Genomic DNA, 26,147 nt, shown 5'->3' with positions numbered 1-26,147 from the left:
CCTAGGTTAAAGGTTTTGACTTTATCTGATCTGTTACAGACCCGGCTCTGAGCCTCCTGCGATTGCTCTGTGTGCTCTTTCACTATAGGCATAACCGCTGCTATTCTGTCTTGCATCAAAGTAATGTGTTCTATGACACTTTTGTAAGGGGTGTGTTCACTCTCCCAGGTTACTTTGTCAATGTCAAGGAGGCCACGTGGGTGTCTGCCATACATCAACTCAAATGGGGAGAAACCTGTGGAAGACTGAGGCATCTCAAAGATGGCAAACATCAAATATGGTAACAGACAATCCCAATCCTTCCCATCCTTGCGGACCACCCTTTTTAACATGCCCTTCAAAGTTTTGTTTAACCTCTCCACGAGGCCATCAGTCTGGGGATGATACACGGGTGTATGCAGCTGTTTAATTTTTAGTAGCCTACACATCACCTTCATGACCTTGGACATGAATGGAGTCCCCTGGTCTGTGAGGATTTCCTTGAGTATACATGTGCGGGAAAACATATGGTACAGCTCCATGGCAATGAGCTTGGAGGAGGTGTTTCTTAGGGGTACCACTTCAGGATACCGCGAGGCGTATTCCAACACAACTAGTATATGCTGATGCCCCCTACTGGACTTCACTACCAGGCCAACTAGGTCCATGGCGATCTTGTCAAAAGGGACCTCTATAACTGGTAGAGGTACCAAAGGGCTCCTAAAGTGAGACATGGAGGCAGTAAGCTGACACACCGGACACGAGCCACAGTATTTTTTAACATCCTCATGTACACCTGGCCAATAGAACCTTTGTAATACCCACTCTCGGGTCTTTTCAGAGCCCAGGTGACCACCTAGCACATGTTTATGGGCCAGGTCTAGAACTACACGGTGGTATGGTTGGGATACAACTAGCTGTTCCAGCTCCTCCACGCGTATCTTATCTACCCGGTACAGTAAGTCATTGTCAACCGCTATGTACGAGTATTCCCCATTCGCCCCGGGGGTTTGAGGTACACCGTTAATAACTTTCACATTTTCCCGGGCCCTTAACAAGGTGGGATCCCGGAGTTGAGCAGTGCCAAAGTTCTCACGCGACATTTCCAGTTCAGGCATGGCAGGAACTTCTTCCTGACTCTCTGCGTCACCAGCTACCACAGCTAGGGGAAAATTGTCTTTTGTCACCTGTGGTCACCCCTACAGCTGGTACCTTGGCGTCTGGGTTACACGGTTCTGGGGTTGCCTCCTGCCACACATTATTAGCATCAACATGTACATTTTTCGAAGACCCATTGTTTTTACCCCTCCACAAGTCCCAAAATAATGGAAAGTCCATTCCGAGTATCACTTTATGTATTAGCGCTGGAACCACCCCCACTTCATGAGTACTCCTGAGTGTCCCTGTGGATGCAAAGCACCCCAACTTTCCATCCAGTGTATGCCCCTGACCTGACCAGAGCTCCATGTACTAGTGTTACCAGGCTTCCAGAGTCCAGCAAAGCCGGTACGGGATGACCCCCCAATGCACACAGTGTACACCTGTGGCTCAGTTTTGGCCATAGTCTCTTCGGCCAGAACGGGGTGTGCATATAGGGACACACGTCTGGAGGTGCTGCAGTCCATGGCCTCGGTGGTAAGGGGACAGTGGGCTGCTATGTGGCCCCACTCATGGCACCTCCAGCACTGTATGTGGCTTGGACCTCTGTCACATGACCCCCGTGGAGGCCCAGCCACTGGCTCTGCCTCTGAGCCTGCTCCCTTTACCTCACACCTCCCGCCAGAAGTAATCAGAGCAGTCTTACCTGCTCCCTTGTTTGACTTGGGCTCCCTGGCAATGCCCTGGCTGGAAGAGAACTGTAGCAGATCCTTGGTGGCACAATATCTCTCTACCAGATTCACCAGCTGGTCTGCGTCGGTAGGTCCCGCTTGTCCAACCAGCGCTGTATCCTAGCTGGCAAGGAGCAGTTGAACTTGTCCAGCATGGTCAGCTGCGCCAGAGTGCACTCCTCTGGTTGTAGCCATTTTGTCACCAGGTGGATAAGGTCATGCATCTGGGACCGTGGTGGTAGGCTCTCAGAAAAAAAGTCCAGGTGTTGACCCGGCCTGCGTGCACCTGCATGGTAACGCTCAGACAAGCCAAGATCTCCGCCTTTAGCTTGGCGTAGTCACGGGAGTTCACCTCGCTCAGGTCATAATAGGCCTTTTGGGGTTCACCTGTCAGGAAAGGCACCATGACATCCACCCACAGGTCCATAGGCAACCTTTCCCGCTCTGCTACCCTCTCAAAGATGCTGAGGTAGGATTCCACATCATCTGTAGGAGTCATCTTTTTTAGCGAGTCTTGCACTGTGGCCCTCACAGATGGTTGCACACCATGGGCCCCTTGCAGGTTTGCGTTCGGCCCCTCAGCAGTCGCAGTGCACTGCATAGCCACCGCCTCTCGCAGTGCAGTCACTTGATCTATCAGTAGGCGATTGGTTTCCTGTTGCTGCAGATTGGCCTGCACGATCTGTCTGACCAGGCCCTCCATGGTAGCGGCCTTCTTATGCAGGTCACCTGTCACTTTCACCCAGGACATGCAGTGTCAGCACAATATGACAGTCCTTTCTTGGGTATGTCTCTATAAGACTGCATTTGCTCACTGCCTGCTCCGAAGCACCATATGTGGGAGAGTCAGCTCAGGTAGAGCGCAAGGTTGCAGTCAGAGACCACAACAGTAGATAAAGTCCATACAGGCTTGGCCTGCGTTTATTAGAAAGCATAAAAAATAAACATACAGCCGTAACTTCAGGCATAAACCAAAATCCTGCTTACCCAGCACTTCCTATACATAGTCCTTCCCTAACTGAACGTACGGCTTGCTGCAGCCGCACGAAAACCACACACACTTGTACAAAAGTCCAGTGTGTCCCTTGGTCAGGGATAAGGCATCTCTTTAGACCTGCAGCTTCCAGCGTTCCTAACTGCACCCGGCCTCCCTTCTGTCTACATCTTACAGACTTTTATGGGCTAGGAAATTACCCAGCCTCTGCACCTGGGGAGTTCGCCTCCCCCTAACAAGACCTGGAGTGGAGGGGGTGGAATGGACAGCCCCACTACCAAGCCTGCCATCCATTCCAAAAAAAACAGGCACAAACATGTTTTAAAACATCTCCAGCAACTACTCTTGCTGGAGATCATATTGCATCCTGGTTTTTCCTCGTGTCCCATACAGTGAGACACGGACTCCCTTCATATCCACTGGGCATAACATCTGAATCGAGGTGGAACATACTGACCGTCCATTATTAACCCCTTCAGTGTCTCACACTATGTATAACTATATCAGGGGGCAATACAGAGATCTCTCCCATCATCTGTTTATACCCAGGAGTGTTACGAAGGGGCGCTCTAATAAATATGAATATATATAGCAGGAGACAATACAGAGACTGTTACTGTAACAAGCACAGCATCCAAGGAGCGGGCCCACGGCCGAGGAGATGGCGGGGTAGATTAGGGCCTTGTCACGGGGCTCTACCATCTCCATTCCTGAAGGTAGTTTGGGACCTGACCAAGTTGCTGCTGGGGCAGGTCACAGGGAAAAGGAAACTAGCAGTTACCTTAAAGTTCTTTGTCACTCGTGACGCCACCATTCCGTCCTCTACGGTAAATCCTGGAGTTGTAATAAATAGTCGACACACAGGGATAATGTCCGTTTACTTTAACTTCAACAATGTTTCAAAAAATAACAGTAGTTCAGCACAAGTTATACTTCGGGAAGAGGGTATGACAGGGAGGATCTCTCAGGGCAATCTGGACAATCCACAGTACCAGTTATCTGTGTGATCCCGCTCCCGGAGGCTCTCTTTCCCTCCTGCGCTCTACTGGTCAACACTCATGCTTCAGGTGCTTTCCGCTCTCTCTCTCAGTGCGTTAGTGGGAGCATCGGCACATCCTCGCTAGGGTAGGCCCAGGCCAAGCAGAATGGGTATTGCTCAGCTTCTTCCATTCTTTAAAAAAAATTCTCTCCCCCATGCACTGCACCTGGCAAACCCATATATATAACATAATCACATGACACACAACAAGATATAATAGACGGTTAAGTTAATCAGTTCGATATGTGCTCTTCCCATGCGCAGGGAAATAGAACATACTGCGTGAATAATATGCAACCGTAAAATACACTTATGTTGATGAACCCACTGAAATCAGTAGGTTCTATTCAGAGCGTATTACGCGCACAAAACGCTACGCAAATACATTTGTGTGAATCCGGGCTAAGGATAATTTTACGGACCGATATCGCGCTCACCAACATGCAATTTTGCTGAGGATGCAAGTCGTTTTTGTTTCTAAACCGCCTCCCATCACTTTGGGAAGAAGTGATTCTCCACCGCGGCTGACAGCTATAATGGAGGATCACGGAAACCTCGCATCGCACCGCGTGCACCCAGCATGTGGTGCGATGCTGCTACCAGCCCCATTGAAAACAATGGGAGATGCAATGCGAGAGCAAATGCAAGATAGGACGTGCCGCGATTTGGGAAGCTGTAAGACAATCGCAGCAAAATAGCAATTTTGCTTATAAGATGTCTGAGTGTCAGCGATGCTTTTTCTCACCACTTGTGATTTTCTCGCAATAGACAATACGACTTTCTAATGTTAAAAACGCATCGCACGAAAATCGCAAGATTGTGTTTTGCGATGCGATAAAAAGGAGGCTCCATAGGGAAACATAGGAGATAAAGAAGAAAAAAAACAAAACGCAGAAAGCTTGGGCAAGCAGCGATTTTTTTTTTCCACTCCCCATCTTTTCATAAACTCACATTTTCACTCACTCTCGCATCGCTCAAACATAGCGCCATTTTCTCGCAAGTCTGAAGGCAGATTTGGGTGCAGATCTGCAGCTGATTTCACCCCATTAATTGAATGAAAACAAAAGGGGTGAAATCTGCTGATCTGCACCAAAATCTGTGACCCACACTAATATTAGAATATCTATATGCTTGATGAATGCCTCATACACGCTGCGAGCGGCACGGTTCTTTCTCCATGCTCATCTCAGTAGAAACTGCAGCAGGATCAGGTAGTGCAGCCGTAATATGGCGCTAGAAAGCGTTCACATTACATCTGCCTGCAAGCAGCCGTGTCATCACATTTCCAATCCCTTTAGATTAGTTGCGGAGTAAAAAAAATGTACGGGGGAGCAGAGCGCTGAATGCAGAAGAGCGGGCATGGAGCGTGCCAGGCTGAGCATCACACAGACTCGCGCAGCAACAGCCGTCCACGAGACGCGTTTAATACGTTCTTAAAATGAATCACAAAGTTCCCTATTTTTCCTTTTCCCACTGACATCCACAGAGAACAGCAGCCTGGCACATACATGAGGGCACGATCACGACGCTGTGCCATCTGCTCTCATCAGCATCCTCTGCATGCCTACTACATGGGGGCTGCATTCCTGCAGCAGGCACATTATCATATGTAGGAGGAGACAATGTAACTGTGATGTGACTGACAATAGTAGATCTGAGAGGCCCTGCTCCTTCCTCCTGCCATGTCCTCCCTGCTCCTGATCCTGCTGGGGACAGTTGTGTGTGAGTATGGCATTACTGATACTGCAGGCTGACGGCGTCCATTCTCCAGACAGCGGCGGGCGATGCAGATTTCTCCGTTTGTCCTTGTGATGCTTTGCATGCGGAGTGTCAGCAGCATCTCTGCCCACACAATGCATATACATCTGTGGAGCCTGCGGCTGGGCTTCCATAGCCTCGCCATATGTGTGTTGTGTCACAGGTGTATTGGGAGAGTATGAAGACCTTGACTATATACCTGGACTGAGCTTGGCTTGGTGTATCATCATCACAGCTGATTATTCACAAACACAGCTGGATACTTTGTAACGACACCTCTGATCTGTTGTCACAATGTCTTCACACTCAGCAGACTTGTTACAATGTGGCTGTCCCATCCGCCTGCATGCATCGGTCCGCACACCTGCTGCAGGCACCACTACCTTCATAGACTTTAGTCTATACAAGACTGTAGAGCAAGCATCCCTAGGCAGCTGAACACGGGCGGATTTGTATTGCAGAATCCAGAGCAGGCGTTTGCCTCCGGATACCGCAGAAAATACCGCCATTGCGTGCTATTGAAAAGCAATTCCTTCTGCATACGAGCAGAAAGCAATTGAGGACAAATCGCAGCATGCTCTATTTTTGCGCGGGTGGCTTCCAAGTCACTGGAAGCCATCTGACCCATGGCCCTTTCACAATTGACATTGCAGAAAGGTCGTGGATTCTGCGTCATCACGGGAAAAGCAGGAGTTTGAAAAAAAAAAGTACTGTGCATGTCCAACGGCGGACCATCCGCAGTGCAGAGGAAGAGAAAGCAAGACAGGTACGCGCAGACGCTGCTGATTCCGATGCGGAGTCTGGCTGTGCCGTGTGCTGATTTCACACGGGCTACAAAATCGCACGATTTTCCGGCGACAGTGCTATAAAATGCATGTTTCTGAAACGCGGGCTTTTCAACGGCTTCTTTCGAATTAGCGATGTTTTGATGCTATGCTGGGAGAAAAAAATCACACTGTGCTCGATCTTGCTGAGATTTTCGATTTATTTATTTATTTTAGCCCATGTTTCCCTATGGAGTAGAGATGAGCGAGCATTGCCTTTAGCAAGTACCTGCCCGCTCGAGACTGCAGGTTCGGGTGCCGGGGCGAGGGAGCAGTGAGTAGCGGCCGTTAGCAGGAGGGAGCGGGGGGCAGAGAGGGAGAGAGAGATCTCCCCTCCATTCCTCCCCGCTCTCCCCCGCAGCTCCCTGCCCGAACCTTTTGTCTCGAGCGGGCAGGTACTCGCTAAAGGCAATGCTCGCTCGAGCGATTGCCTTTAGTGAGTATACTCGCTCATTTCTACTATGGAGCCTTCTCTTTTTAAGCATCGCATCGCAATTTTCATGTGATGTGTCTTTAATATTGGAAAGCCCTCTTTATCACAAGCGGCCGCGATATTATTTAAAAAAAAAAAAACATGGGAACAAAGACGCGATTTTACCGCGATTTTCTGGCGGCAAAAACGCTGTTGCCCTCGTGAACGAGGCCCTAGGCCACATTAATGTGTGCTGTGAGATGCACTGAACTCGCACAGACATACAACTTCTATTTGTGATGGTCTATTTATATGGTGATTTCGTTCCAGCAGCGATGCTGCAAGACACAAGAATTGCAGCGCACCCAATTATTTGGGTGATATGGCCCATTATTTCATATGGGAGTAAAAAAAAAAAAAATCGCATGACACTCGCATGCTGATGGGATTTTTTTTTCCTACTGAAATACCATGCGATATTCGCACACATGAAACACGCGAGTGAAAACAACGTGCAGAAATGTGATACATTTTTATTGCAATGGCGGGGAAAATGGCCGGTTTGCAATCATGAGATCAATCAGAGTTTCTCAGACCGATATCACGCTGTGTAAATATAACCTACGGCCTCGTTCAGACGAGCGCTGTGAAAAGATCGCGGCCATACTGCGCTAAAGATCGCGTGAACGGGTGATTTCCAGCTATTTTAATGAACAGTGAAATTGCCCGTTCACACAATTGGGAGCTGCGTGGTGCGTGTTATCCAGCTCCCATAGAAGTCTATGGAAACTCTTGCGCAGCACGCACCAGGCAGGTCAGGTCCCATCTTTTCACGCACCGCGGACCTTAGATGCGACCTTGCAGTCGCATGTTCTATCTTTGTTAGGTGCGAGGATTTAGCGCATCTAAAAGGCTTCTATAGGAAACCATTGTTTGTAATAGACGCAATCTTTTCACGCGCCTATAGCGCATGCTTTTACATAGTATGCTATGGATGGTATTAGCTGCCTAATTCGGAGGTGGACGCCCGCTCCGGATTCTGATATGCAAATCCGTCCATGTGCAGCCTAACTTGTTATGTTACCTTAAAATAAAACGTAATCCCACTTATCACACCGCTACACAAAATGCTGAAATCCCCCATACAGTTCACATACTCTCTCGTATTTAAAGCCCAGGTCGGAGGATGGGACGTCACTATGTATATTTTTAATATCTTTACTATTTTTTAGTAATAGTAAGGATAGTTTACCCTGAATGGCCACTTTATTAGAGACCCCCCGTCTAGTAGCATGTTTGACCTCATTTGACCTTCAGAACTGCAGTAATTCGTCATGGCATAGGTTCCACTAAGTGCTGGAATCGATCTGTTGGAGTATTGTCCCCTGCGGACAAGAAGCTTCTTGTAGTTTCTGATATGTAAGGGGTCATCCACTCTTGTGTTCAGACTCATTAGTTGGAGCACCAGCGTTGTATTGTGGCTGTGCAGCGCCTCTTCTGTAGCAACTCCTACAACCACAAGTCTGGATGTGTAGTCTGTAGACCCCCTGTAACATTAGTTGGAGCACCAGCTTGTATTCAGTTGCTCTTAACTGTGCAGCGCCTGTTGGTCAGACCAATTCCTGACATCCTCCTCTGACCCCTTTTGGTGACAAGTTGTTTGCCTCAACCACACCATTCTCAGTGTACTCTCCACATCGCTGCACACCAGGCAGCAGCCTGGATTGGTACTGCAGACTCTCTACCATTCCAGGCTGCTGCTCGGTGTACAGCGCTGTGCTACTTCTGGTATGTAATAGTAACGGGAAACAGCTAATCAGCAGGTGTGCCAGCTGTTGGCCACAGAAGATCCTATATTAACCCCTTAGTGACGGCCCCATTGCTTTTTTAAGTCCTGGCTAAGTGGGCTATAATCCTCAGGGACGTAAAAAAAAATGCTTCCTCTGAGGATTAAAGCCACGTGGGCTGTGGATGTGACGGCTCCATGCTGACTGCTGACAGAGGTAGCCGACAACATGAAAATGTCATGGGGGGCCGGGAAATCCGACTCCTCGTCATACAATCAGAGTTATCGAATGGATAGCGCCAATTGCATGAAAGTGAATAAAAAGTGAAAAAAAGATAGTTTCAGCTCCCCTCATGGATCGCATCCATGAGGGGTGCTGAAACTACTCACCCCCGTCCTCCGCGATGATCTGGTCCGAAAAGGACCTTCTGCCGTCTTCTTATGTGCACCAAACAAGAAATGTCGAGGCATGCGCAGAAGACCGGATCGTTGTGGGACATTTGAAATTTCCTAGTTCCCGGCTACTGAAGGTAGCCCAGAGGCAGGAGATGTCACCGGGGAGCGCGGTGACCGGTCCCCGGGCCCGTGACCATGGAAAAGTTTTTAAAAAGTAAAATAAAGTTAAAATTTCACCTCCCCTCATGGATCGGATACATGAGAGGAGGTGAAAATACTCACCCTTGTCCACCGCGATGTCCCACGGCTATATGCTCCTTCCAGGACCTTAAATCGTCTTCTGTGCAAGTGCGCCCGACATGCATAGAAGAAGAAAAAAAGTTTGTTTCATCTCCCCTCACGGATTATATTCTTATATAATATGAAATTTTATTTCTTCTTCTCTAAATTGCATTAACGCCTGAAAAAAAAACTGTGGGGTAAAAATACTCCTGACCCCCCTCAGTGAATATATTCAGGGGTGTAGATTTTAAAATGGGGTCATTTGTGGGGGTATCTATCATTCTTATACCTATGAGCCTTTACAATCTTGGTTTGGTGCAGGAAAACAAAATGTTCCTCAAAATGTTGAAAAGTAATGTTAAATTTGTACGTCTTTTAAAGGGTTAAAAAAAAAACTAAAGTTTTTCAAATGTGCTTCCAGAATAAAGTAAACAGATGGAAATCTGTTTAAATTTGTACAGTATCTTTGCAAATATTAAAAAGTAAAAAAAAAAATCAAAATATTCCCAATTTTGGCACTTAATAAATACACACAAGTTCTATCTGTCTATTTTTACCTAAATGAAGTACAACATGTGGCGAAAAAACAATGTCAGAATCACTTGGATGTACAAAACCTTTACAGAGTTATTTCCGCCTAGTCTCACCACCCGCTGTGCTTGTAATCTCCTCCAGTGGTTCTTACAACAAGCGGTCTCTTCTATTTTACAGGTGCGCAGCTACAGGTCCCCACCTCGCCGGCTCCTGTTGCTTCTGAGACGGGGACGACGGCCGTCCTGCAGTGTCTGTTCTCTCTGAGTGTGGCCCCGGTGGACCCTGCCCAGGTCCACGTGTTCTGGAAGCATGAAGGGAAGAAGGTCTTATCGTACGTGGACAGAATCACCGCTTTCAGACCCGGCGCCCATATCTCTGAAGAACAGTTGGCAAGGGGAGACGCCTCACTATCTCTACCTAATGTCACACAGGAGGACGCCGGCCAGTACACCTGTAGTATCCGGCTGGGATCGGAGCAGGTGATACAGAGCATCAATCTGGTGGTTACAGGTAAGTGTTCGGCGGGTTACCTCTATGGAAAGTCACACTCTGCTGGGCACATGCGAAAGAGGTTTTCATTAAAGAGTAACTGCACTTTTAGAAAAATTTCGACATGTTAGAGCAACATGTTAAAGGTTTTGATCAGTGGGGGTCCGGGTGCTGAGACCCCTGTGGATCGCTCCAATGAAGGGACTGCAGTGCTCACTTGAGGGCTGGGCTTCCCAGATCGTCTCAGCAGCTGAAGATAGATACATCCACGAGAAATTAGTGTAATGTCTGCCAGCAGTAAGGACACGTTTTGAGGTGCAAAGCCTCTTAGTACAACTGCAGTGAGAACAATGGCAATAGTACAACTGAATTAGGTGGATATAAAGAATAAGAGTGCGAGGGACAGAAATGGGAGCGAAAAAGAAAGGAAAAAATGTAAGGGCGGTATACAATAAATAATATGCTAAATGTTATACTGTAAATTAGTAGAAATAGCACAAATCGGTATATAATGTCCATTTTTTTCACATACAGTTAACGTATATGCTAGAGAACATTAACGACGTGATGCGACTAGCCTCTGTGTGTGCCCGTAGAATAGAGCGACTAGCCTCTGAGTCTCTGCAGTGTGTGGCCGTAGGATAGGGCGACTAGCCTCTGAGTCTGTGCAGTGCGTGACCATAGGATAGGACGACTAGCCTCCGAGTCTCTGCAGTGTGTGCCCATAGGATAGGGCGACTAGCCTCTGAGTCTGTGCAGTTTGTGCCCGTAGGATAGGGCGACTAGCCTCTGAGTCTCTGCAGTGCGTGACTGTAGGATAGGACGACTAGCCTCTGAGTCTGTGCAGTGTGTGCCCGTAGGATAGGGTGACTAGCCTCTGAGTCTCTGCAGTGTGTGTCTGTAGGATAGGGCGACTAGCCTCAGTCTCTGCAGTGTGTGCCCGTAGGATAGGGCGGTTAGCCTTTGAGTCTCTGCAGTGTGTGCCCGTAGTATTGAGCAACTAGCCTCTAAGTCTCTGCAGTGTGTGTCCATAGGATAGGGCGACTAGCCTCTGAATCTCTGCAGAGTGTTCCCGTAGGATAGGGTGACTAGCCTCTGAATCTCTGCAGAGTGTTCCCGTAGGATAGGGCGACTAGCCTCTGAGTCTCTGCAATGTGTGCCCATAGGATAGGGCGACTAGCTTCTAAGTCTCAGCATTGTGTGCCTGTAGGATAGGGTGACTAGCCTCTGAGTCTCTGCAGTGTGTATCTATAGTATAGGGTGACTCGCCTCTGAGTCTCTGCAGTGTGTGCCCATAGGATAGGGCAATTAGTCTGAGTCTCCGCAGTGTGTGCCCATAGGATAGGGTGACTAGCCTCTGAGTCTCCGCAGTGTGTGCCCGTAGGATATGGCGACTAGCCTCTGAGTCCCTGCAGTGTGTGCCCATAGAATAGGGCGGCTAGCCTCTGAGTCTCTGCAGTGTGTATCTATAGGATAGGGTGACTCGCCTCTGAGTCTCTGCAGTGTGTGCCCGTAGGATAAGGCGACTAGTCTGAGTCTCTGCAGTGTGTGCCCGTAGGATAGGGCGTCTAGCCTCTGAGTCTTTGCAGTGTGTACATTACATTCAGTACCCATAGGATTGGGCTACATGGTAACTTTGTATCACTGTGACATCCTGTTGAACTCAATGGAGTCACAAGTTGCACAATCTCAACATTACAGTAGCAAAAAAGTCAACTGGTTGCCAAAGTGGCTATGTAGCCGTAGCGTAATGGTATTCTGTAGTCTGCAGGATTATTAACCGCTGGAATCATGTGCTGGCTTCATGCTGCGGACCTTGCTTGGTTTAGAGGGGCATTCTCAGTAAAGAAACGTATCCCCTTGCCACAGGAGGGAGGATAAATGTCCGACCACTGGAACCTCCAGCAATCCCGAGAGCAGCACCCCTAAATGCCTCATATGAATGGAGCAGCAACGCACATATGTGATTGCCACTCCAATCACTTCTATGGGATGGAGGGAGATTGCTGAGCACATCGATCTCCGCCCGTCCCATGGAAGGTAATGAGGTGGCGGTGGTTGGGCATATTCACAATCGCTCCATTCACATGGGCAGTCGGGCTGCTCCACTCTTAGGCCTCTTTTACACAACCGTTTTATTGCGGCTATTTTGCCATGATAGAACGCCGGCTAAATATCCCAACCATCTGGAGCGATGGATTCCAATGCATCCATTCAGATGGGCGATTTTCCAGCGCGTAAAATTGGACGGCCGGAAAAGATAGCACTTGCCCTATCTTTTTGCTAGAGTATGTAGCTTGGTGGTTCCCATAGACTCCCGTGGGAGCCGTCAGAAAAGGTGAGGGGGATGGAAGTGAGAGGGACTTTAGCAGCGGCTTGCACTGCTAAAGTCCCTCCACCTCCCCTTGCCGGCAGCTCCTATAGGCTGGGGAGGGAGGGGGAGGGAATTTAGTCGGGCAAGTGCTGCTAAATTCCCCCCACCCTCTCTTTGCCGGCAGCTTCAATAGGCTTCTATGGGAGCTTCTATTGCTGCAATCAACTGGCAAAGGGAGAGGGAGAGACTTTAGCAGCGCAAAAAGTCTCTCTCCCAAGCCGACAGAATTCCAGCCAGGCCATCTGAATGGGCGAGAAAATGGGAAATTTAGCCTCGACTTGGTCGCGGCTTTCTCTGGTTCATGCGATTTTTGGCCACGATGCGGGCGGACAAAAATCACAACACCTGTGAGAAAGAGCTCTTAGGATGGCTGGGAGTTTCCATGGTCAGACACAAGGAGGCAGGTGAAGGAGAGAGGAGGTGAAAGAGGGATGCGCGTGAAGGAGAGAGGTGGTGCAGGAGGGAGGCAGGTGAAGGAAGGAGGCAGGTGAAGGAAGGAGGCAGGTGAAGGAGTGAGGCAGGTGAAGGAGTGAGGCAGGTGAAGGAGTGAGGAGGTGAAGGAGGGAGGCAGGTGAAGGAGGGAGGCAGGTGAAGGAGGGAGGCAGGTGAAGGAGGGAGGCAGGTGATGGAGGGAGGTGGGTGAAGGAGAGAGGTGGTGCAGAAGAGAGGAGGTGAAGGAGGGAGGCAGGTGAAGGAGTGAAGTGGGTGAAGGAGTGAAGCGGGTGAAGGAGGGAGGCAGGTAAAGGAGGATGGCAGGTGAAGTAGGGAGGCAGGTGAAGGAGTGAAGCAGGTGAAGGAGTGAAGCAGGCGAAGGAGTGAAGCAGACGAAGGAGGGAGGCAGGTGAAGGAGTGAAGCAGGTGAAGGAGGAAGGCAGGTGAAGGAGGGAGGCAGGTGAAGGAGGGAAGCAGGTGAAGGAGGGAAGCAGGTGAAGGAGGGAAGCAGGTGAAGGAGGGAGGCAGGTGAAGGAAGGAGGCAGGCGAAGGAGTGAAGTGGGTGGAGGAGGGAGGCAGGTGAAGGAGTGAAGCAGGTGAAGGAAGGAGGCAGGTGAAGTTTTTCACTTTAGCAAAAACAGCACTAGGGCGACCACCAGTAAGAATCCCCCCTGCAAACACCCAAACAGAGCAGGCATGGGGATAGAAAATGTGCATTTACAGAAGTTATCAGAAGAAAGAAAAAAGATATGCAGAGTAGACGCATTTCTGACAGCTCTACATCTGATCTCCATCTCCAGTTAGTTACCTAAATGGCCACTAGAGGGAGTAATGATTTATTAATCAATGCTTGGATTGGTATATAGCCCACCTACTGGTGGTGTGGGAAGGCTTGGCTGATCCTTGGTCCTACATGTATGGTTCCTGCAGCTTACCGCTGATATGTGCTTCACAAGTTTTGTCTTGGTTTATTTGAATTGTTAATAGATGCTCATGAGATGTAAATGCACTTTTCTGCTTTGTAATCAGACCTCGAGCGACGGGCAAATATCCGCCTGTTCTATTTACGGGTCTGGTGACTACATTGGAAGGGACAGTCTTCCTATAACTCTTGTTTACAGGACATCTGCCGGCGTCCCTACGGCTATAAACCACGGCAGGGACACTGACATGGTGGACGGCATATCTCCTCCGCTGCTCAGCTGCCTGAGGGGACCTGAAAGACAGCTGCACATCGCATGTAAGTAACGTCAGAAGGTCCAATGGGCAGAACACTGCTGGGTAGTAGCGAGGGGCGCTCTACAATTAGCGACTGCTCATCTGGCTCTTGATTGACAGTTCAAGTATGGCGCTAGCAGTCAATCAAGAGCCACGGGGAGCGGTTGGCAATGGCATACGGCAGAGAGCCTAGGACCACTCTCCAGCAATGACCCACTCATCAGATCACTCCAGCGCCATTTACATACAACATGCGGCAGTTTGAAAACCAGATTTTGGGGTTCCCGAGGCTGAGCAGTGAGGTATGTATAGCCTGCCTTCCTTGTCAGAGTCCCTGCCGTGTTACTGGTTTAATACAAATGTAGCAAAGTTTAACTTAACACATTGGAAAAAAATTCTGTGCCGCAGACTATTTGCTCTTTCAATAGCTTTCCAATGGCCTTTGTGTTAAGATGGAATAATTGTTGCAGGAAGTTATCACAGTTAAGCTAAAGGGTTTTATTCAGGCAAAAACCATTGATGACTTATCCTCAGGATAGTTCATCAATAGTTAATTGCTGGGAACCCACCGCTAGGGATCTCCGGCGATCAGCTGATCACCTTGCCTTCTGTCAGTGTAGGGGGCCAGACATCATCATGGGGTCGGGAGAGGAAGTGACATAGCTAACTTCCGTTACAGTGAAATCAATGGGAGCTGAAGCCTTCTATTACACTTCCAAGTACAACCCTGGGATAGAGACAGAAGTGCCACAAGTGTAATAGCCAGCTTCGGCTCCCATTGATTTCAATATGAGTGAAGCTATAGCCCTTCCAATCCCAACCCTATGATGGTATTCAGCCCCGTGGCACCGGCGACAGGCCAGATGATCATGGCAATTAACTACTGATGAACTATCCTTGAGCATAGATCCTCAATAGTGTTTGCTGGCAAAACCCCTTTAAGCTTTGCTGCATCTGTAGGGCCACGGGCAGATGTCCTTTACTTCCAGCACAGTCATGTCTTCCCCATTATATATGATCGTTACTTCCTAAATCTACATGTTCTCTCCTCTCCAGAATATCGGTATATAACCCTTGAAGGAACCATAGTCACTATGAACAAGTCTAACGAGCTGCGCTGCTCAGCAAATAACCTGTCATCTCCGGACGCCATGTTCAAGTGGCTGAGGGACGGCGAGGAGCTCAGCACCTCCACCCCGCACCTGGTAGAGGGCAGCAATGGGCAAGGCTTTAGGGCTCACAGTTCCTTCTGCTTTACCCCTGTCCTGGGGGACGACAAGGCTCACTATACCTGTCAAGTCGTGCAGAACGTACTTCCTCCACTCAAGAACACTTTCCAGCTCACCTTCGGAGGTAAGACCCCATTTCTTTGTTGGGTATCTTTGGATGAAACCACTGAATAATACTAATGTAATTGCAGAATAAACTCACCAGTTATAATGTTACCTAAGCCAAAACTCACTAAAATCCCCCACATCCAACCCATTCTGTTAGAGACTTTTTACATGGGATGGAATTACTGCACAGGACGCAGCCAAATCCAAAACTGCAGGGTTTCACATCAAAATCTGCAGGTCTAACTCTGGATTTTGATGTGGAATTGCAGGCAGATTGTAATAATTTTCAATTCTGCATCAACATCTGCATCGTACGGCCCAATCCAAGGTGAAAGGTGCCAAAAACTTTGCTGATCACAACCATAGAAGTTCCAGGTGTAATGATTTCTAAACTGCTATCCTATAAGGGGGACCTGGATAAGGTCGCTGTACATCTTCTAAATACATCAAGTCACTTTTGAACTTCTAAGGTACTGAATTTTTAAAGCCTTGTTCACTGCACCTTGGAATAAATAGCTGACAATTCAGTCGTTCTGTGACCTAAAAGGGGTCATCCAAGGACAAAACCTTCCAAAAATGCAATAAAAGGATTAAAAAAAGCCACAGTCACCTTACCCTCCCCCCCCCCCCCCTTCCTCACTCACTGCTTCAAGTCCCCCAATGGTCTTCACTCCCAGCTGACATACTGACGTCAAGCCAAAGTGAGCTTGTGATTGGCCAGAGCGGTCACATATCTCAGGAGTGGTTGTATCATGGCTGGCTCTCTGCAGAGTTCTGCTGTGGATCTACATTACCGCCGCTGTGGATCTGCACATGGATTTTCCTCAGTCACTGCGGCTTACACATGTGCGGCCATCCAGATGTGGATTCCACTCGAAATCCAGACCAACGGTGACAAGTCACTAATTGGTTTCCTGCTCAAATGAACAGGATGCGTGTTCGATGTGGAATTGGCGCAAATTCTGCTGGAAAATGCACCTTGTAAAACGGGCTTAGCGAATGTTCACTAAATTCACAGATCTGTTGCAGAAAACAATTCTGGAAATCAATTCCTTGCATCTAAATGAGGCGGTGAACACAAAGTGAATTTTTGCAAACCTTAGATGAAAGGAAGAGTAAGGCCAAGTTCACACTGGCGAGGGTGATATGGGGCCGTAAATCCCGCCCTATATCGCGCTCGCCAACATGTGGCTTCCCTAAGGATGCGAGGCGCTTTGATATCTAAAGAGCCTTACTCACTTCAGGGAAGAAGCAATCAGACATGCCGGAGGATCACAAAGTTTCTCGCATTGTTTTCAATGGGAGACCTTGCACCCCATAGTGCGATGTTGAAGCCGGCCTCAGAGAACTTTCTGTAATGAGTCTGTCCCAAGTGTGAACACCCTGAGGATACCGTCACATAGGCCGGAATCGCTGCCGCATTCCTTGATGGTAGTTAATGTCCGCGGAAATCTCCCAAGAAATCCACAGTGGCCAAATACACACTTAAATGGTACGGATTTGGCAGCTTTTTAATTGCGGAATTCAACCCTTCTACTTCAAGGACTGGCGGCACATGATCATCCAGCAGGATGAGCAGACGGACTGTAGATGTAGAGCCCACCATGGAATATTGCCATTCCGTGTAAAGGAGATTTCTATCCTGTCCTCCACATGGCCTGTACTGTAAATGCTGCAGTGCTAACTGCTTGTGTGAAGGCGGCCTAAAGGCTTATTCTCATGGACGCCGTCCGTTGGATGGTCTATTACATTTCAGTGGGAACCCGAGCAGGATTCATCCTAATTCCATTACCTCTAATCCAATGTCTTACCTGCACCTATCAGCACAACACATTTCTATCGCACTGTCTTACAGTTCAGCCGGAGGTCTTCTTCTACCTCTCAAGCAAAGGCCAAAAGAATTCCTCGTTGATCTGCCTGGTGTCCGGGTTTTATCCCGATGACCTCAACCTCTCCATGAAGAGAGACGGAGAGCTGCTAGGATGCAAAATCAATAAATGGAAGAACTCTAACGGCACCTATTCCCTGGAGGCCATTTATCGGACCAATGTGACATATCAGGACAGTAACATTGACTACACCTGCACCGTCCACCATTCTACCATCCCGGAGGGTACAACCGAGAGGCTGACGTTTCTGGGTAAGGTTACTACAGTTTTATAGTGGTAAATACAGAATCTATCACGGATCAACACAGTAACTTACTGGATACTTTAATAAACTATAAGGGGTCTTCTGGACTCTCAATACAGTTGGCCCATCGTTAGGATCATCAGAATCAGACTGGTGGGAGGCCAGCTCTCAGGACCCCTGCCGATCAGTTGGTTGAAAGAGCTGCGGTGCTCAGGCAAGTGCCATGGCCTCTTCATTGGCCTGTGATCATCACGTTCATTAGGCACATGGCCTCTCTCTAGCTTAATCCCATTCAAGTGTGCAATACCAAGCACAGCCACTATACAATGTACAGTGCTGCACCTGGTATACAATGAAGAGGCCACAACACTTGCCTGAGTGCCGATGCGCCTTCAAACAGCTGATAAAGGAAGGCATGAGGAGTTGAACCTTCGACCAATATGAAATTGATGACCTATTCTAAGTATAGGCCTTCAGTATTTAAAGGAACCCTCTCAACTCCCCTATGCTGTCCTGGGTACAGACTGATTTCTACGCTCTGTCTGTTTAAACCTTCCATTTGAAACAGTGCACGGCCAGAGGGAGATTCAGTGATAGCCATTGTCATTCATATATTCAAGCTCTGCCCACCATCCAGATGCTGATTGACAGGTCCCTCCTGAGGCACAGTAATATGGAGAGAACTGTCCATCAGCAGCTGGAGGGCGGGAGACGGTGGTTGGGCGTGAATATGTCCATGAGTATTACTAGAGTCCTCTTCAGCGGCGCACTTCATTGCTTCATGACAGACCATTGAAATCACGTATCTGTCACTGTACGATGCTACCCGCAGCCAAGGCAGCAGAAGGGACCTGGCGGGTCGGGTTCCCCTTTAAGTACCTGAACACCCTTTGGAAAATCATCTAGTCCGGCCACCAATATCTCACATGTCTCTGCTGATTCCGAGGGGGTTTATCTTGCAGACTACAGACGGATACTACATTACTAACAGACTGTCTTTGCTTGCAGTTGATGCCTATGTGCCTAAAGCCTTGTGGATCTCAGCAGCTTGCGGCTTGTTACTGGTGACTGTCATTCAGATATTTTGCAAGCATGGTAAGAAATTACTAAAAATGTACTAAAAATGTCAAAATGAATTTGTTACCACGTTCATTTGTCGCCTGCGTGTTGGTGGATTCCCCCCGCGATTGAGATCTGCACAACGTCAGTGCCTCAACCATGAATGGACCTGCATGTTCATCTTCCGTGAGCTCACAAACAGCCGGACGGTCATTGGGAGCGTTCTCCAAGTGTTACTAGACGAATGCTGTTATTGCTTATTGCCAGGATGCACTTCCATTCCCTGTAATGTTTGCCAGACTGTTTGGGACAACTGGAAAATGATTGCCAGATGGAAGAGTGAGCGCTACCATGAGTCCTGTGTCATGCCAACAGTAGCGCATCCTGAGACCATTCATGTGTGGGGTCACTTTCCATCCATGGGAGTGGGCTCACTCACAGCCCGAGAACACGGCCATGAATGAAGAACGGGATGTAAACCTCCTCCAAGAACAACCTCTGCCGACCATCCAGGAACAATCTGGTGATGAACGATGCTTCCGCCAGCATAATGAAGCACGGTGTCACAAGTCAGAAGTGATAACTAAGTGGCTCGGTGAACACAACATTGACATTTTGGGTCAACGCCAATCCCATTGAGAATCTGCAGTCAATCTTCAAAAACCAGGTGGACAAACAAAAACACAGAAATTGTGATAAACTGCAAGCACTGATTACAAAGAAAGAGTTGTCATACCTCAGGATTTTACCCAGGAGCTGATATCCGATGACCAGAGCAGTAACTTGAAGCTTCTGGGCCCCAATCCAAAACCTGTAAGAGGGCCCCCAAATACAATGCTTTATTCATAGAACTGGGCTCCCTATATGGAGAAGAGAGGCCTTATGGACCCCCTATGGCTCCTAGCCCTGGGTACAACCCCGCCCCTATAGTTTCACCAGTGCCAATGTCCCTTCCAACTTGACCATTCTAGGAACTGTGTAGCAGGAACTGAATAATCATCATCAGTAACTGTGTTACTGTAGGAGTGTTTGTGTCCCCCTCTAAGCAGTTCTGTGGTAGATCCGTGTAACAGCATCACACAGACTGAAAAACTGACTAGAAACTCAATATGTAGACCTAAGTAAACCAGAGCGGGTCAGAATTGAGATCCCAAGACCACTTGAAGATAAAGAGGTCGGGAGTTTTAGATAGAAAGGAGTAACTAACCAAGGCAACACTAGCTGGCTTAAAGAAGAAATCACTGGAGCGGCCCTTTAATATTACTGCAAACATGGGAGCATTATTACTGATTGGAGGGTATGAGGGGCATTATTACTGATTGGAGGGTATGTGGGGCATTATTACTGATTGGGAGGTATGTGGGGCATTATTACTGATTGGGAGGTATGTGGGGCATTATTACTGATTGGGAGGTATGTGGGGCATTATTACTGTTTGAAGGGTATGTGGGGCATTATTACTGATTGGAGGGTATGTGGGGCACTATTACTGATTGAAGGGTATGTGGGGCATTATTACTGATTGGAGGGTATGTGGGGCACTATTACTGATTGGGAGGTATGTGGGGCATTATTACTGATTGGAGGGTATGTGGGGCATTATTACTGATTGGGAGGTATGCGGGGCATTATTACTGTTTGAAGGGTATGTGGGGCATTATTACTGATTGGAGGGTATGTGGGGCATTATTACTGATTGGAGGGTAAGAGGGGCATTATTACTGATTGGAGGGTATGCGGGGCATTATTACTGATTGGAGGGTATGTGGGGCATTATTACTGATTGGAGGGTATGTGGGGCACTATTACTGATTGGAGGGTATGTGGGGCATTATTACAAATTGGAGGGTATGTGGGGCATTATTACTGATTGGAGGGTAAGAGGGGCATTATTACTGATTGGAGGGTATGAGGGGCATTATTACTGATTGGAGGGTATGCGGGGCATTATTACTGATTGGAGGGTATGTGGGGCATTATTACTGATTGGAGGGTATGTGGGGCATTATTACTGATTGGAGGGTATGTGGGGCATTATTACTGATTGGAGGGTATGTGGGGCATTATTACTGATTGGAGGGTAAGAGGGGCATTATTACTGATTGGAGGGTATGAGGGGCATTATTACTGATTGGAGGGTATGCGGGGCATTATTACTGATTGGAGCGTATGTGGGGCATTATTACTGATTGGAGGGTATGTGGGGCATTATTACTGATTGGAGGGTATGTGGGGCATTATTACTGATTGGAGGGTATTTGGGGCATTATTACTGATTGGAGGGTAAGAGGGGCATTATTACTGATTGGAGGGTATGTGGGGCATTATTACTGATTGGAGCATATGTGGGGCATTATTTCTGATTGGAGGGTATGTGGGGCATTATTACTGATTGGAGGGTATCTGGGGCATTATTACTAATTGGAGGGTATGTGGGGCATTATTACTGATTGGAGGGTATGTGGGGCACTATTACTGATTGGAGGGTATGTGGGGCATTATTACTGATTGGAGGGTATGTGGGGCATTATTACTGATTGGAGGGTATGTGGGGCATTATTACTGATTGGAGGGTATGTGGGGCATTATTACTGATTGGAGGGTATGTGGGACATTATTACTGATTGGAGGGTATGTGGGGCATTATTACTGATTGGAGGGTATGTGGGGCATTATTACTGATTGGAGGGTATGTGGGGCATTATTACTGTGAGATGGTCACTAACGGACTGTATTGCTGGGAGGAGACATACAGAGGGTGCCTTAGTGTAACAGAGTTGTGGCCTAATGTAAAAAATTGCCCCAAGAATTGTTCCTTTTTGATTATTGAACGGCTTGCTGTAACTGTGCGCTGCTGATAAAGGTGCTGCTCATGTAGGTCTGGAGGCAAATGTGTTGCAAGTATTCCCATACAATATGGTGGGCAGAATGTGTTACATTATGTGAGGGTTATATTTGTGTCTCTTCAGTGACCGACATCTCGGTGTGCAAGGACTGGACCGAAGGCAGCATTGCCACTCTGAAGTGCAGTATTGCGGGTCGATACCCGAAAAACATAAGTGCCGTGTGGCTGATCCGACAAGGGGACAAAGAGATTGAGATTAAAGAGCGGGCCTCGCTGTACACCCCCGGGGACTACAAGGAGCTACAGGAGCAGGACTCCTACACCTGCTGGAATATCGTGAAGAGCAGATTTGTGGGTGGGATACGCCACTCGCTGTGCTCCATCCTCAGCTTCCAGGTGCAGAAGGAGCGGCACGACCAGGCCGAGTTCATCTGCCGCTTCATGAGAGCGGGCAAAGTGATGCAGGAGAAGAAATACTTCGGTACTGTCCTGGGTACGTTAGAAAACAAGTCTGAGAAATGAGTGTTCTGGCTTATATTTATAGTATTTGTTCTTTGTGCCCAACATGACCGGGGACAATCCCTGCAGTGCACGACCACTCAAACGTCTCTTTAATGCCCTTGTGTGCCCTTTTAATAATATTCTGTGTTACTCTCTCAAAGTGCCTTCTGTGCCCTCTTAAAGTAATGGTGCCACTCTTTGCCCGCTCAAAGTAATAGTGCCCCTCTGTACTCTTGCAAAGTAATACTGCCCTCTGTGCCTGCTCAAAGTAACAGAGCCCCCTCTGTAAACCTACAAAACAATAGTGCCACTCTGTACCCCCTCAAAGTAATAGTCACACTGTTCTCCCTGAAAGTAATATTTCCACCTCTGTAACCCTCCAAAGTAATAGTGCCACCTCTGTACCCGTATAAAGTAATCATACTATTCTGCCTCATCACAGTAATAGTGCCCCCTCTATAACCCTCCAAAGTAATAGTGCCCCCTCTGTACTTATATAAAGTAATCGTACCACTCTGCCCCATCGAAGTACTAGTGCCCCCTCTATAACCCTACAAAGTAACAAGAACCCTTGTGTGCCCCCTCAAAGTATTAGTGTCACTCTGTACGTCCTCAAAGTAACAGTGCCACTCTATGTGCCTTCAAAGTAACAGTGCCCCCTCAGTACTTCTACAAGGTAAGAGTTCCACTCTGTACCCATTAAAGTAATACTGCCTTTTCAAAATATTGATGCCACTCTGTGCCCTCTGCAGTCCACAGCTTCCCTTGTCTAGTGAAACACCAAATGGCAGAGGCCAAACTTAATTACACTGCTGCAGGTCCCAATGTGACTCCATGCATAGACTGACTCCGCCCCCCGTCTCCTGCTCTCAGTCACGAGTGCGGGAGAGCAGGAGACGGAGAGAGGAGCATGCTAATGATTTGTTTACCGGCTATCTCAATGTACAAAATTCCCCACAGGGTCAGTTATTTGAGTGAGGTGATATAACCTGGTACCTGCGTCCTACGTTGTCTCACATTTCATTATTTTTCCCGCTGCAGATAGTTATGGCTTCTACTCAGTATCAGATATTTGTGTGCCGGAAACTTGCAGCGCAGGAGAAAGGTTAACCCTTAGCTGCGTTATGAAAGGGAACATACCTCGGGACATCAGAGTGACCTGGGAGAAGAGCATGAATGAAGAGCGGACAGTCCTCTTAAAGGAACAGGACGCCAACTACCAGATCACCGAAAATAAGTCACAAGGACAAATCTGCTCCTTCCTAACACTTTGCCCAACTTGTGAGGAATCTGGGGCGATGTTTACAGCATCGTTCTCCGAAAATGAGGGGCGGATCCTGGCGGAGCGCAGCTCGGCGCCTCTGAAAGTAGCCGGTAAGTACTCTCAATGTCCCATTAGCACTAGAAATGCTATGGATTCGTTACAGAAATTTTCTGCTCCATGTGAATGATTTTTTTTAGATCTCCTCCACATGACTTATACTGTAAATGCTACAAAATTTTTGCAGCAAATTTCACAGCATTTGGGCTGTGCGGAAAGACAGTCTTAGGGTTCTCTGTGCTGTTGCCTTAAGGACATGGCCCTTTTTTCCATTTTCGTTTTTCCTCCCCCCTTTTAAAAAATCGTCAACGCTAATTGTGCGGGGTAAATACTTAGCGGTCTGACTCCACCAATTAGTAAGTTATGCCTTATGGCCCATTTAGACACAACAATTGTCGCTCAGAATTCACTCAAAAGCCATCTTTTGAGCAATAATCGTTGTGTCTAAACGCGCGGCCATTGTGCACTTTTCGTGGAATATTCGCTCATCGCTAACTTTTAGCAAGCTGAAAGAGAACGATGAGCCTCATCAGCACCGCACAATGAGTTCTCAGTGGGATACTGCTGATACTATTGTTTCAGCTGGTATCCCGCTCTGAGAACACAGCAGGAGTATGCTGAAGACAGCGCTCCAACTGTCTTCTGCATAGCCCGCTCGGAGCGCTCCAAGAACACAGCAGCTGTATACAGAAGACAGCGCTCCCACCTTCATTTACACACTAATAAGCTCAAAGGTAACACTCAAAATGGTCATTCAGACTGCCGTTTGAGCGAAATTTGAGTGATAATCGTGTGTCTAAATGGGCCTTTATTCTGTGGAAAGAGGCAATGCACTATGGGAGATTTAGATATCCCTATTTAGCTGACTCTCCTTAAACTTTAATATCTCTTAACAGTGGATTTCCCACAGTCAGGTAGTCACAGAGGGACTGAGGGCTTGTTCACATGTGATAGGGCTTTCCATCGCTGTTCTGTTTTTGAGCGGAAAAAAAAGGAATTAAACTAGAATCAGATGTTTCCGGTTTATTCCAATTGATTCCAATGGGTTTTCAAAAAAATGCTTTCAGTTGGCTTCCATTCCACTAGGTTTCAAATTTTCGTTTTATGGAACAAATATCGCCGTCTGCAGTGTTATTTGTTCTCATTTTTTTTAAAAAGGGAAACATAATGGAAGTGAAGCCATCTGAAAGTATTCCAGTTTTTTAAAAACCCATTCAGATCAATGGGGAAAAATGGGAACAGAGAGAAGGAAGGCCGTAACGCAGGTGAGAACGAACCCGTATTGTATTGATAGGGGTTGTACAAAGAGGACAGGCTGCGCATTTACATTTGCTTCTTTGGATATCGCTTATATAGAAATGACCAGATAGGCCACTCTCACACTGGCGTCTGAAAAAAATGCCGCGTTTACAGCGTTTTCAAATGCGTTTGACAGCATTCTTCAACCCGCCCCATCATTGTAATGCGTGATGAGGTGCATGAAAAAAAATCACTAAAACGCACTAAAATAGAGCAGTTTGTCTGAGAGGCTCCGCTAAGATCAATAGAGGTGTTTTACAGTGTTCAGTGCTGCGTAAAAAGAGCCAGTGTGGGAGGGGCTTTACAGAAAAGTTTAACTTGGCTGTGAGAACTTTCTACAAGTTATCTATCAAAGATAACAAAAGCATTGAGAAGGCAAATAAACTGCAGCACAGAACTTACTCTTGGGGTGGTTTCCCATCTGCGTTGGAAGCTCTGATCGGAGGTTTGCGTATCCAAATACTGGAAGAAAAAGGGCGGCACGCAGCGCTTATTCCTCTGTACCAAAACCAGGCAGCTGGGTGGAAAGTGGGCAGACCTAATAATAGTCAATGGGGTCCACACAGCGCTGTATGGTTTCGTTCAGAGACGGAACCATTCTGCCGTGGGGATTCCCCGTTCCTGCTCCCTGAATGGACTAAGAAAGCAGAATCCCCAACACAGATGTGAAAGCACCCTAAAACTGTTAAGTGTCAAGTTAAATTTTGCTACATCTGTAGATGAGTGTAGATCCAGCTCAGACTGATCTTAATCTTCTCATCTTATTCTTCACAGAAGCCAAGAAGAACCACTGGTCTCGGACCTATCAGGACTGGGGCTTCCGGGCATTCGATGAAAGTGTAATCACAGAGATGTGACCCGGAGCCGTACGCTCCCCTCACCTTCCAGGACTGCTACCAGAATGAATGGTCATTATGATCAGACCTCAGCCGATTCTTCCAAGACTGGAGTCTTCGATATAACAATACAGCACATGAGTGGCCGGCGCGCCGCCTCTTACTCCTCTACATTGTGTTTTAGTGGATCCGTCATGCTGAGACTGTGACATCTGCATCACACTACATCACACAATATTCGATACATTGTCATCGGAGGATCATCACAATGCGTCCAGCGGTGATCAGAAGGCAGAAGAACCTCAGACTGCCCGCTGGGCTGAACATGGATACATTGTGTCTTCCTACCAGTAACCATCACTGCATTATATTGTATTTATTGATATTAAAGACATACAGTAAATAAAAGAGGAAGAGGAGCAACTAAACCTGTCCGAATATTTGTTTTAGGGATGTGATGAAAGCAGGGA

The 26,147-nt window shown here is 47.7% G+C and overlaps 1 protein-coding gene across 1 annotated transcript; it reads left to right on the top strand.

Annotated features, from left to right (window-relative positions):
* Window positions 1-5,523: 5,523 nt before the first annotated feature.
* LOC136577638 (signal-regulatory protein beta-1-like) lies at window positions 5,524-26,093 on the top strand. Its single transcript, XM_066577549.1, has 8 exons — window positions 5,524-5,563; window positions 10,011-10,343; window positions 15,403-15,699; window positions 17,539-17,823; window positions 18,825-18,911; window positions 21,845-22,213; window positions 23,263-23,595; window positions 25,616-26,093. The coding sequence occupies exons 1-8, from the start codon at window positions 5,524-5,526 to the stop codon at window positions 25,696-25,698; spliced, it is 1,827 nt and encodes a 608-aa protein (XP_066433646.1). The 3' UTR covers window positions 25,699-26,093.
* Window positions 26,094-26,147: the final 54 nt, after the last annotated feature.

This window comes from Eleutherodactylus coqui, chromosome 8 (genome assembly GCF_035609145.1).
Source record: "Eleutherodactylus coqui strain aEleCoq1 chromosome 8, aEleCoq1.hap1, whole genome shotgun sequence".
Taxonomy (NCBI): Eukaryota; Metazoa; Chordata; class Amphibia; order Anura; family Eleutherodactylidae; genus Eleutherodactylus; species Eleutherodactylus coqui.
Note: the sequence above shows the minus strand (reverse complement) of the source record. Positions and strands in the feature narration are given on the sequence as shown.